Genomic DNA, 13,959 nt, shown 5'->3' on the forward strand with positions numbered 1-13,959 from the left:
TCATTGTTGCCTTTTGTTTCTTTTCTTTGTCCCATATTTTGCCTATGGTTTTTCTGGTGTAATCATATTCTATGACTGCATCCCTTATTGCCCCATACAACAGAGTTTTCTGAATCTGGAATCTTTCTATTTAGCAGGAACACCAATATTTCTAGCCTCAATTCATTATTTATTCTTGGAGTCCTTGGCTTGTGATGATCTGTTGTGTGTGTGTTGCTGTTTGATGATGATGAGGTGATGCATTTTCTGATGGTGGTGGAAAGTTCAAATCAAAGATATATGGTACCTCTTGAAAGTTGGTATTTTGCTGCTGCACTCCCCCTTCTACTTTTGGTACATGTTGTACATCTTCAGTGTTGTTTGGTACATCTTCATTAAACTCAAAGTCCCCGAAATCAGCAGCAGTATTTTCAGAAGTTTGTACCAAGTCAGCAGCATCATCACCTTCCTCCGAGTCAGAATCGGAGTTAATGTCGTCGCCTTCATCATCAGAAAAACCGAGAAAATCGTCATCCTCTTGATCTGAAGCCATTAAGTCCCCAGTTTTTTTGCTCTTTAATGCTGAATTGAGGAAGAATATTTGGTGTCTCCTTGTATTTATTGAACATGAGTTGGATCAGAATTTTGGTCTTTTGTGGGGAAAGTGACCCTATTTATAAAGGCAAATCACTTTTTCAATCCCTCAAAATTTTGGAGGGAAACACTAAGTTAATGTTTCGTTTTTTGGGAAAATTTCATGGAAGTTTTGGAGGGAAATTTGGGAGTCAGTTTTTTGGGCAAATATTCCAGCCAAAAAACGTGACTCATTGTAATCTGATTGGTCCATGTAATTTCTGTTGGGTCCCCTAGCCCATGTGATTGAAATGTTTGTTGGTTTAATTCAATACTTTAATAAATATCTACTTCTCCCCCAATTAATTTAATACTTTCTCTCTCTTTACTTTATTCTTTCTCTTACACACAATCATTATTCTTACACCCAATCATTACTCATATCCCAATACAACCCAAGATTCAGTTTTCTTAAAAATCCTCCAACATTCCTTATGGGAACAACAAAAAGGAATGGAGGGAGTACTTAGTTTCATGAATTCATGCTTTTGTTAATATTGCGGTAATGCGGTTGTCTCTGCTCTCAAATTTCCACACATCAAATTATTAAGATTGTATTATTGTTCATATTTTAATATTTTGTTATTATTTTTCAGCCTGAACTTTGTTGGCCATGGTTAAGTCTGCTGCAAGTAAAAAACGACCATTGTCAAGCTTGCTATTCTGAAGAAGACTAGGAGACTTGTATTTGGTTTTTGTACTTTGTGTTTCTTCCTTTTCTTTGAATTAATTGGGAGAAGTAATTATGTTATATTTTCTAAATTTCTTATTTGAACTTTGAAGTAAGTTCATTGTTTTTGTTGAGGAATTTGATGCTCGGGAAGAAATAATGCTACCAATTGACTACATTTTGTCATTTTATAGTGTAAATAGTATAGACTATAGAGAGATTTAACAATTAACATCATAAAAAGTGTTAAATTTCAGTTTAAAAAATTAAAATCTAGCAGGCCCGTGAAGTCCGAATGGCCAGCTGAAAACGGGTTTGGACAAGTAAAATTAGCCCGGTGGTTGACACGGCCCGACCCAACATTTGATCAGGTGTACAAAAAATATATGGTATACATCCATTTTAACTAAGAACTAGCTTTTGAGCCCGTTCAATGAACGGACACTTATATTGTGGTTGTTAAGCCGTCTTTTAAAGTGCTAATTTTATCAAGGGCTTGCGTTTTTAGTGGGAGTCGATGATTTATATAGAGGTGAAAGTTGAAAAAAAAAAATTAGATGGTGAATTAATTTGAGTGTTACAGAGGGAGATGGAGTGACCGAGTGGAATTGAAGTGATTGAATGAATATATGAATTAAATTGTGAATTGATGTTTAATGAGAAAGATGAAGTGAAATAGGTGTTGAAGCTGTAAAATATTTCGTATTACAAACAACAAAACGAAAAATTGAAAAAAAAAAAAACAAAGTTATGGATGAAAGATATGAGGGTGACATGTGTCAACTAATCATATATGATAGGGTGACACGTGTCAACTAATCATATATTGTTATCCTTTTTAAATACTAGGTATTGATTTGAGATAGTTTTAGGGTTTTAACAACCTTTGTAGAATCCCATAATACCCGTGCACAACAACATAAAATCATTTGGCCTTTTTATTAATTATTTTTGTCTCTCCAGTTCATTTAATTACGAAAACAGATTATGTCTTCCTCAAATACCAAGATTACCCATGCCAAACTCCCTAAAACTATTGACAATCCAAGGGCAAATCTGTCTCTTCAATATTCTGCATAATTCTGCAACAAATCGTCCTGCCTGCAAATCTCAGGCATTTGTCGTCTTTGTCCGGACAAACACGAACTTACCTTATTCCTTCCCACCCGTTTGATCTTCTGGTACTACCATCCCACGGCTAACAATCACTCGGTCGAAGTTCAAATTTAAATGAAAAATAGAAGTATGCATTTTGGTGACAGCAAAGCCGCCTATTTCTTCATATACAGACAAAATGATTCCCCCAGCTTATCCTTAACTAACACGTGTCATTTTTCTTCTACATATTTACCGGCTCTTCTGTTCTTCTCTTATCATTGCATTTTCTCATTCCTAAGAAAACAACCTTTCTCTCTCCTATTTCTGAAAATGGAGGTTGCAAGCGCGAATTCCGAGGTTTCCTTCTTATCCTTGTTAATGGCGCCGGAAACTGCTACGATTGAGGAAGATGATTTTTACGAAACAACTGAAAATTTCAAAAACTTCCTCCCGCCGTCGTCACTTCCGCCATCATTGCCGCCGTTGTCTGATCATGATTATTGTTATTATTACCAGCACGCGAATAATAACAATAACAACAACCTTCATTTTATCTCTCCACCTCCTGAACCTTACTTCCTCCCACCATCGCCGGAATTCTCTACAGGCTTGCCAGATCTTCTCTCCTTTGAGAATTTCGTTGAGTTACCGCCGCCTTCCAATATGTATTCACCACTGCCACAATCGCAATATCTACTTTCACAACCACCGCCTTCTCTGCCGCAACAACAGCCGCCGAGAGACGACTACTCGCTCGACTCAATCCTTGATAATTACCTCAAAACCTCAAAGCAGAAGAGGAAATCTTCGTCGATGTCGGCACCGGCGTCGCAACAACAGAAGACTAATCGGAGGGGTAAGCTAAGCGAGAAGATCTATTGCTTAGGTAAGCTTCTACCAGGCGGTCACCGTCACCGGAAAAATACGGCGGACATGTTGGAGGAGGCGAAAAAGTACGTGCTGTTTCTTCAGGCCCAAGTTAACTCTCTGAAGACTATGCCGACTGAGTCGAGGTTCACCGAGTCGAGAGTTAGAGTGAAAATTTCAAGAGGAATAGGGGAGCTGACGAAGCTAAGCAGGCAGCAACTGTTACGAGTAGTGGTGAATTCACCGGCGGCACAGATAGTGATGGCAGATGAGGGATGGTGTTTGGCGACGGCGGAACAGGTGGAGCTGATGAAGAGGATTGAGGCTAGACAGAAGGTCATTCAGCAACTCATGGACAGCCTTCCTCTCTGAAGTTTTTTTTAATTTTGTTTACCTTTTAATTAATTAAAGGTTTGTGGATTATTTATGCTTTTTATAGTGTATTTCTTTTTATTAGCAACATTTTGGAGATGGTTTTTGAAAGCATATAAATTAATCCTACATGAATTAAGACCGTTATCTTACAGATCGATGATGAAAAAGAAGGAAAAAACAGAGTAATTGCTCGTTTTCACTTGGGCAAAAATTGACGTGAACTTTTGTAAAGTAGGTGTTGTAGACTTGTACACAACATCTGCAGTCTGCACTGTTGATCGATTTTTGCTTGAGTGGTAATTTTTTTTTTTTTTTTTTTTGGTAATAAAGAGCTACTGCGTTAAACTATTTCATAATTAGGAGAGTCCACACGATTGTTTGTAGAGTTAGGATCTAAATCCAGAACCACAGAGTCTTGCAAAATATTACAGCCATGAAAGTCAATGGCATTGTTTTTGTCAACAGATAAAGATATATTTTTGGGTAGACACTTGAGCGTTGGTGCCTCCTATTCCATTGTGCTCGTGCTTTCCTTGCGATTGTGCTAAAACACTCACCGACTGGCTCACTAACATATACAAAACATGCAGGGAGTCCCTCCTAAGAATAGACAGAGCATGCTTGAATAATGGAATAGAGGGCAGCAATGCTCAACTGTCAACCCCCCAAAAAATTTACTAAATCTTTTTGAGTAACAGTAAATATACTTAACTTTGATTAAATCCTTAATATTTATATTGTAATCTAAATAAACCTTAATAAATGCTCCTAACCTTGATTAAATATTAATATTAAAATCTAACTCAATACTTAAAATTAAACTTAGAGTTTAATTAATACATCCCTTATTACTAGTGAGACATAGTTATCTTTACTAAACATCGATCGTGAATTTGATGGTTGAATCTTCACTCTAAGGCATCCCATGATCTTCTTCGTACCTAAAAAAAAAATCAAAATCGTGCGCCGGGGACCAGTAACATACTACCCTAACAACGTAAATTCATTTGAATTCATTTTATTGACTTTGCAAACAGGGAGAATAGAATATAGTAAATCACTTTCATAAACATCCATTAATTAATACATCCCTTATTACTAGTGAGACATAGTTATCTTTACTAAACATCGATCGTGAATTTGATGGTTGAATCCTCACTCTAAGGCATCCCATGATCTTCTTCGTACCTAAAAAAAATCAACATCGTGAGCCGGGGCCCAGTAACATACTACCCTAACAAGAGGTTTTCTGAATCTATACTAGGTATACCATTAAAATGGTATACTAAGGTCAAAATAGTAATTTCAGTCGGTATATTAAGGGCTAAATGGTAAGTTCAAGTAAAAAATTGAGTCTGGCCCACGAAAAATAACATTTATCTTTGACTTGTGAGTACCAAACTATGTTGTTTGGAACCAAATAAAACTGAAACCACGTTACCAAACTATGTTGTTTGGTATCGCATGAGAAAATACAACTACTTTTCTTGTATCAAATTATGTGGTTTGGTACTAAATAAAAATGCAGAATATTAGTATACCATTTCAATGGTATACCCAGTATAGATTAAGACTTCCTCCCCTAACAACGTAAATTCATTTGAATTCATTTTATTAACTTTGCAAACAGGGAGAATAGAATATAGTAAATAACTTTCTTAAAAGCATTATAATAAAACATCATTTATAACTTGAAACTTTTATAGTTCCCATTATCTTTCATAAAACATTCATTTTACTTGGTAACTGACGAGTTAGCCTTGCGGGACGTCTCCCACCTTGCGATAGTCCTCAAAGAGCACCCTCATTTGTTGGACATACGCTCGTACCCATGTAGTTTCTTTTTAGCTTGCGGTAACTGTTAGGTTATGAACAATCTAATGTCATGCGGAAAAACCATAAATGCCAGAATCAAAATTAAATGCACATAATCATTTAGCATAATTTAGTGAACACACTTTGTGATGCGTGACTTCCCTAGCGGCTACCGAACCGAACAAGAACAAGTTAGAACGTCAAACGTCGTCGCTCCGTAGAAAGTCCACAGTACGTTCGGATCCACCTTAGATCGTACCAACTAGGATATAATATAGGGTTTATGATTTCGGGATCTCACTATTGTGTGATGAGCAAAGAGAATTGAATTGTGTTTCAATTGATGTGTATTGTACATCTCCATAGGCCATGTATTTATAGGAAATAGAAAAAACCCTAGGAGCCAAAACCCTAGCACGATTTAGGAAAGTTTATGAAAATATACCAAAACACCAAAACCCCTAATTGCCATAATGCTGGTCGGCTACTTTGCTTGCATAGCAAGCAAGCCGACAGCCTTGGCCTGCACACAAAGCCCACCAGCGCTGGCCTTGCACAAGCCATGCGCGCTGGCCTCGTGGCTTGGCGCGCTGTGCTTTGGCCCATGGTCGTTGGCCAACAGCGCTGACCCTTGTGGCTGGGGCGCTGTGCCACGACCCACGAGCGATGGGACGTTGCTTCGTGCAACGGCATGTCGCTCATTTCGTGCTTCCGATTCGTTTTTTCGATTTCAAAATTTATTTCCGATTCGAACAATATTTACGTTTCCGATAATATTTCCGATTCCGATAATATTTCCGATTCCGATAATATTTCCGATTTCGATAATATTTCCGATTTCGATAATATTTCCGATTTCGATAATATTTTCGATTCTGATAATATTTCCGTTTCCGGTAATATTTCCAATTCCGCAATATTACTATTTTCGATAATTATTTCCGATACGAACCATATTTCCGTTTTCGGCAATATCTTCGACTTCAATAATATTTATATTTCCGTTATGAACCATATTTCCTTTTCCGGTAATATCTTCATTTCTGGAAAATATTCTTTCTTTGCTTTTTGACAGTTTGTTTAGCTCCCACTGGAACCAACATCCGTCATTTCCGAATATCCATAATTAGAGTATCTATTGAATATAATATTCAACTAAATACTTGATCCGTTAACGTACTATTTGTGTGACCTTACGCGTTCAGTCAAGAGTATGTTGTGGCATTAATTATATTAATTCCACTTGAACTGAAGCGGCCTCTAGCTAGGCATTCAGATCACACTGAATAATTAACTTGCTTAATTAATACTGAACCACATTTATTATATTTAGCATTAAATGAATTAAATGCGAACTTGGACGAGTGGCCTTATACAACTTCTGGCATCTCTTCCCGATTTGTGGAGGACAATCCCAATCTTGCGATCTTGAGTTTAGACTTCGTTTGATAGGTGATTACCCGAGTGCTGCCGTTATGGTCTCCTTTTACGGTGCGACGGTTGACAGCGCCAAAGCAACCAGTTCTCAAACAAGTAAGCTCAAATCACTAAGGTATTTAGGATTAGTGTCTAATAAGATAATGAAATTTACTGATGACAGTTTTTCATCTCTTACAGCAAAGTTTCATAGGACTTGTCCGATACTAGTGTTGTCAAGTAAGTGTCTATGCAAATGATTATGACATTGCCATGTCCACATAGCTCAAGAAAAAGAACTACTAGTCATCTTGCATTCTAGTCGTCTAACGTTTTCTATGCGTCCACCTTTATAGAAAACTTCCGACCAGGGACCATTTTCAACTTTTGACTTTCAAGTTCACTTGATAGACATTTCTTAGTCATAGGATTGGTCCTGACAGTCTATCTTGAATTTTTATCAAATTGAAAGGACTCATCAGTTAATAAAACCATAAAAATTAAATGGAAGAATGAAGATTAATTCATTTCATAAATGTTCAACCCGAGTGTTTTATAACCATGGGTCTCCAACCCATCTTTAAAACATTTAATGGAATTCAAAACTATGTTTGATTTCCAATGCTACAACGTGAGTGTTGCTTCTCACTTGTTGCATATTTTTAGTTATCATTCTTTGCCGATATTAATATCCTATTCATCGAATGTCTTTCGAGATAAAATGAGAAGATCTTTTGAGTATGTTTATTTCGTGATCTGGTCTTTCTTGCTTTAATGGTGGTTCTACACATTTTTCAATGAAGAACCATCAAGTCAGCAGACATGTGATTTACATAAGTTCAATGAAGAACTCTTTAACATAAACAACTCTATTTTATTGCTTCTTAGGTAATAAGTACTTTACTTCAATTGTGTAGGTTGCTAGTGATGATATGTTTGATTTTGCTTATCCAAACAGTTCACAAATATGTGGAAAACTTTCCAACTGTATCTTAGAACATAGAAAATTTTAATTTTCCACGCAACAACTCATGGTGTTCAATCCATGTTGCCATTTCAAAATACGATGCGATGTAGCTCCTCTTTGCCAGTGGTTAACTCCAAAGGGATCTTGCTTGATCCTTTGCCAGTGTTTATGCGTGTAGCATCATCACTTAGCATATCTTTATTTCCTTGAGTCAAGAACTATTCCTATTTACCTTTTCAAGTACCATAGGTTTCTCTTGATCTCAATCTAGTTGATCTTAACTTAGATCAATAGAGATTGGTATATGTTTGTCATGCTTAAAGTCATACGATACATTTTTGGCGATCCTCATATTATATCATACATGATAATTTCTTTTACAGAATAATTCCCAATTGAATTCTACTCATGTGACTTTAGCTTATCCAGTTTCAGTAGATACTGAATCCAACTAAATTCTTTGACATATAATATAGGAAAAAGAATCTCATTTAGACTCTTTGATGTTTAACTTAGTGTAGACGCCTACATTTGCCCCCAGGCCCGACACAGTGTGTTCGATGATGAAACTAAACACCGCTTGACTAAGATTTCCTAAATATGCTGCAAACGATCCATGACTGATTGATATCCCATAAACCATATTTCCATTTTTAGAAACTACTATTTATAGTAACTGCTATGTTTGAACGCTGCCCGAAATAATAACCGTATAAGATAAAATATATGAGTGTTTAAATCGCATTACGATTTATCATTTGATAAACGTTAAGAGTTGCATCCCAACTCATATTCCTAAGATAGAAAACGTGATAAGATTCGGCAAAAACCGATAAAGACTGGAAAAATGGACTAAAACACCAGTGCTTGAAATCCGCTGGCATTCCAAGCGTCACTCTTTTCCAGCGCTCAAACCTTGTGCGTTGTTATATTCCAGCGCTACAGTTTGTGTCTTACAAAATCACGCAAAATATAGAATTGATCCAGCTGTCACCAGAACAAATATGGCGCACAAATGTTAAGCGCTAGAAATAACCAGCGCTCCTGATACAAGCGCTGGAATTTTCTAGCGCTGTACAGATCTCAGTTGGAAAATTCCCATTTCTAAGATTTATCTTATTCTGGCCTATTTTACTATAAATAGTGCATCTGAAAACCGGAAAATAACACACACTCCTAACCCTAAACCCTGAAGCTTGAGTATTGACTGAAGCTTTTCTCTGTCCCGTATTCGTGTGTCTGCCTTTAACACACTGTTAAGCAGACCCTGCCCGCACGACCGCCTGATAGCCTGAATACTGTCGAAGTGCTGCTGAAACGTAAACACAGTCCTAAGCCTAAAAGTACTCAAAACTCTGAAAGAATCCCGTCCCATAGTTAGTCAGACATCGGAAAGTTCTAAAGCCAAACGGAAAGCTAGCAAAGTCAAGTGGTAGGTGTTCCTGAGAACCGCAATAAAGCCTGTGTTTTGCTGTAATCTAAATCTAAATTTTATTGCTTTACCCGCCATATAAATCTGCTAACTTTAATCTGTTATATTGTTCACGCCTAAACAAGATAATACTCAGACAAATTGGTTTATTGTTAAGTACCTTAAATTAATCTAAATCAGCGTTTTGACACCTGTTTAGTAATATATGTGCATTAAAATCAATCAAGAGTAGTAATGTAGCATTACGTATGTCCCATCATCGTCACAATTGAACTAGTAAGGACCGCGCCGCGTTGGCTAATGCTAGACACTCCCCGTATTAGTAAACGTCCCCCGAACTCTCAATCTAAACTCCACTGGATGTACGTTCAACGATCTCCACAGCAGGGTTCACAAGGGAACCTATGGCCGTTGTGGGTCAAATATGTTTGCACTCCATGAAAATCACGATAACCGGGTTTCATCATTTTTTTAAAACTGAATGGCGACTCCTAAAGACTAGTAAAAAGAGGCTAACGCCCACAGTTAGTTCCTGTTTACTTAATATGCTTGCCACATCCAGAGGGGAAAATTCGTGCGGGCCGTATACTCTTTCTAAGAGGCGCCTCGTCATGTTTTTCGACCCTCCTCACAGTGGCGAATCCACTGGGGACAACATTGAAATAATATGTGCAAGTAGTGCGTCGGTGAGGAAGCCATATAGCAGAAATCGAACGCTACACCACCATTATTTCCGTATTAAGTTGGGACCACCTGAATATTCAATGTGACGAATGATACGCGACAGAACCGCAAAAATGAATCTCGGCTTCCTTGGCATGTTTCATCTCGGAAGTCCAGACTAAGGACACCTATCAGCCCGGGGGTGCACGCCTTCGGATGTCATCCACTCGATGCATTCGCAATGTAGCACATCCACCAAAACTAAACTGCTTACCTCCTAGGTCCATTCACGGTATATGCCACTCCAGCACGTACCAGATAGGCCTTGATAAAATTCGTGATGAACCCGACTGCTCTGACAAGGGCCTGTTGGGGGATTGGCGATAGGTTTGGTACCCTTTGACACCCAAGCGTTTGAAACTTAGAGACTAGCATAAACTAAATGCACATTATACTTGAAATCATGCTCGTTGTTAGTTTACATGTAGATTGTGCTATGTGAAACTAATCAAACAGACGCTTAGTTTAAGATCAACAATGCTTATCGAATTCCAAAAAATACTCTAAACGTCGAAATAACGCTAAAGCTACGAATCAGAAACAAATTCGGGAGTCAGGAGCCCAACGCCAGAATAAACCAAAGCTGTCCTGACCTACGCTAGAAAATTCCAGGGCTCGAATTCGAAGAGTTAGAAAATTCTAGCGCACGCGACAAGAAAAGAAAGAAAGGGCACAATGGCCAGCGCATGCAATTCTCACGCTGTCTATGCCAGCGCTGGAAAATTCCAGCGCTACCATCTTGTGCGCTGGAATTTTCCAGCGCCAGCCTATTCTTCCTCGTATTTGAATTGTTAACCAGAATGTGAAATTTCAGAACCCAGTCCATCGTGCAACCAATTCGAAAGACCGAAATACGCATCTTCCTCGAGCATTACGTAGGTCTGGCTGAAAATACCCATCCCAGAAGGCATATTCAAAATTGCGCCGAAGGTATTTTTACCAAATCAAAGCCTTATTAAGTCAAAATTAACAAAATCCGCATTCGCTTTTGCCAATCGAACCCAAAGGCCAGTACGCGCAAAATACTTACCATTTGCGTCGGAATGCAGAAAGTTTGGGCGCACGAACGCTCAAACAAAGGGAACCGTTTGGTAAAACCCAAGCCACGGAATAAAATTGACTAAGAGGAAAAAATTGCACGAATGCCTGCACATGCTGGAAATTTCCAGCGCACCACATGCGAGCGCTAGAAAATTCCAACGCTGCAAATCCAAGGGCTGGAATATTCTAGCGCTTGCTGGCTTCACTCTCGAATATATTCGCGTATTCTGGCATAAACTAAAAAACTGATTCGCAAAGTAATTGTTGGCTTACCAATGATACTCAGAGATGGCATGGCACCATTCAAGCTAAATTAAATCGACGCACATCTAAGTTAAGAAAATTATCCCTGCCCAAGAAATGGAGGCATTCCGAGTAAGTTACTAGTTTGTATCCATTAAAAGGAAACCAATATGTTATCCCGAATAGCTGTCTTGTAACATAGGGCTAGTTATGCTACTTGACGCTAAATCAATACACCCGTTGCAGAAATACTCCGCCATTCCAATGATCACTAACCAAGGACGACCCTCGATGGAGGATCAATTCCTAATGATGGCCTTAAGCTACGACTTCACAAGGCCAATTGCCTCCGAAAGTGCACCCAGGACAGGAACTCTACCTGCCCATGACACCCGAAATGACGAATGTCCAGATCAGCACGCCGTCGGGCAACTATTCGGAATCGAAAGACGCCCTACTAAGGGAAAAGCCGAGATTATGACTTTGGCACTACAAGATGAAGAATTTGATCCCGCCAAGCTGATTACACCTTCTCCAAACCCGATAGCGCAAATTGACCGTGGCTGGCGCAAGACCTTCAAATTGACCAACGCTAAAGGAATAAAATTTAAAGTGTCCGCCGGAGAAGGCCAAATGTTCGACGAGTCTGAATCTGAATCTGAGTGTGACAGTGATAAATCCATAGATACCCTTGAATCTAGCATAGACCCTAAGACTTCCACCTCGGACGATCTCTTCAATGTAATGATTAATGACTTTAATAAAATAAATACAATTCATGAGTAAATACCCCTTGAAAGTCTGAACAGTCAAAACGAATGCCTTGCCAGTAACGAAACTGAAAATTAATATAATGAATTAATCAACGACGCGAATGAGGAAGAATATGAGACTCCCATAATCGAGGACACTAAATCAGTAAATATTGGAACTGGGGAAGATCCTAAGATAATAAAAATTAGTTTAACTTTAACTTCGGCTGAAAAGGCCGACCTGATATCCACCCTTAAAGAATTCATAGGCGTATTTGTATGGTCTTACAATGAAATGCCCGGAATAGATCGAGAAATTGCCCAACACAAAATACTGCTGGATCCTAAAATGACACCGGTAAAACAAAAGCTACGAAAGCTTAAACCTGAAATAACTCTAAAAATCAAAGAAGAAGTCACAAAACAGCTAGACGCAGGATTCATTAAAGTATCTAACTACCCAGAAAGGGTGGATAATGTAGTCCCAGTGTCCAAAAAAGACGGACGATTACGAATGTGCGTAGGTTTCCGCGATCTTAACAAAGCTAGTCCTAAAGATGACTTCCCACTACCACACATCGATATACTGTTAGACAATACTGCGGAGCATGTGCTTCTCTCCTTTATGGACGGGTATGCTGGCTATAACCAAATCCTCATGGCTGAAGAGATCATGGAGAAAACTACCTTCATCACCCCCTAGGACACATATTGTTACACCGGCATGCCATTCGGACTAAAAAACGTAGGGGCCACCTATCAACGGATAACCACCACGTTGCTACACGACATGATGTATAAAGAAATAGAAGTCTCCGTAGACGACATGATAGTCAAATCCATGGATCGACAAGGCCACCTACCCGCCCTAAGGAAATTCTTTACCAGAATCTTGAAATATAACATGCGAATGGACCCGCAGAAGTGCACGTTCGGAGTGACTTCGGGCAAGTTGCTGGGATAAGTAGTTAGCACACGGGGCATCGAAATTGATTTATCCAAGATCAAACCCATATCTGAAATGCCACCGCCAAAGTCTGAAAAACAGATTCGGGGATTCTTGGGCAAACTACAATACATTAGTAGGTTCATTTCCAAACTTACTATGACATGCGAACCCATCTTCAAAAAACTCAAAAAAGAGGACAAAGCTGAATGGAACGAACAGTGTCAAAAGGCTTTCGATAAAATCAAAGAATATCTAAGTAACCCTCAAGTTTTATCCCCACCAGGGTTGGGGATTCCCCTACGCCTCTACCAGACAGTCACTGACACAACCGCATGTGCAATGCTCTCGCAAAATGTAGAAGGTTCTGAACGAGCCATCTACTACTTGAGAAAAAAGTTCATTTAACATGAAACGCGATATACTAAGCTTGAGAAAACTTGCCATGCCCTAGTCTGGGCATCCAAGAAACTCAGGCACTACTTGCTAACACATACCGCTCACATCGTATCTCAGCTAGATCTGCTAAAGTTCATACTCGAAAAACCCGCTCTAAGCGGCCGTCTGTCGCGATGGTTAGTACTCCTCTTAGAATTCAACCTGAAATTTGTACCCCAGAAATCCATCAAAGGCAAACCACTAGCAGACTTTCTGGTAGAACTCTGTACTAACAAAAATACCACCCCAGAAGCATATCTCCTCCCTGATAAGGAACTTCTGATGATAGAGGATGACTACTGGACACTATACTTCGACGGCGCGTCCAACCAAAAAGGACGCGGTGTCGGAGTACTCCTCGTCAGCCCAGAAGGTGCACATGTTCCAATTTCCATCAAACTAGACTCTGAGGCCACTAACAATGCCGCAGAATACGAAGCCTGCATAGTCGGGCTGGAAGCCGCGACAAGCCTTGGGGTCAAACATCTCCGAGTATTCGGCGACTCATCCTTGATTATAAATCAAATATCGAGGAAATGGAAGGTGCGAAGCATGAGTCTCTCA

General features: G+C 39.1%; 1 protein-coding gene across 1 annotated transcript; it reads left to right on the forward strand.

Moving 5' to 3' along the window:
• The first annotated feature begins 2,225 nt into the window (after window positions 1-2,225).
• On the forward strand, window positions 2,226-3,771 carry LOC110799769 (uncharacterized). The gene has a single exon (XM_022005037.2). It carries the CDS (start codon window positions 2,513-2,515, stop codon window positions 3,617-3,619), a length of 1,107 nt encoding a protein of 368 aa, XP_021860729.2. The 5' UTR covers window positions 2,226-2,512; the 3' UTR covers window positions 3,620-3,771.
• The last annotated feature ends 10,188 nt before the right edge of the window (window positions 3,772-13,959 follow it).

Source organism: Spinacia oleracea, chromosome 4 (assembly GCF_020520425.1).
Source record: "Spinacia oleracea cultivar Varoflay chromosome 4, BTI_SOV_V1, whole genome shotgun sequence".
NCBI lineage: Eukaryota > Viridiplantae > Streptophyta > Magnoliopsida > Caryophyllales > Amaranthaceae > Spinacia > Spinacia oleracea.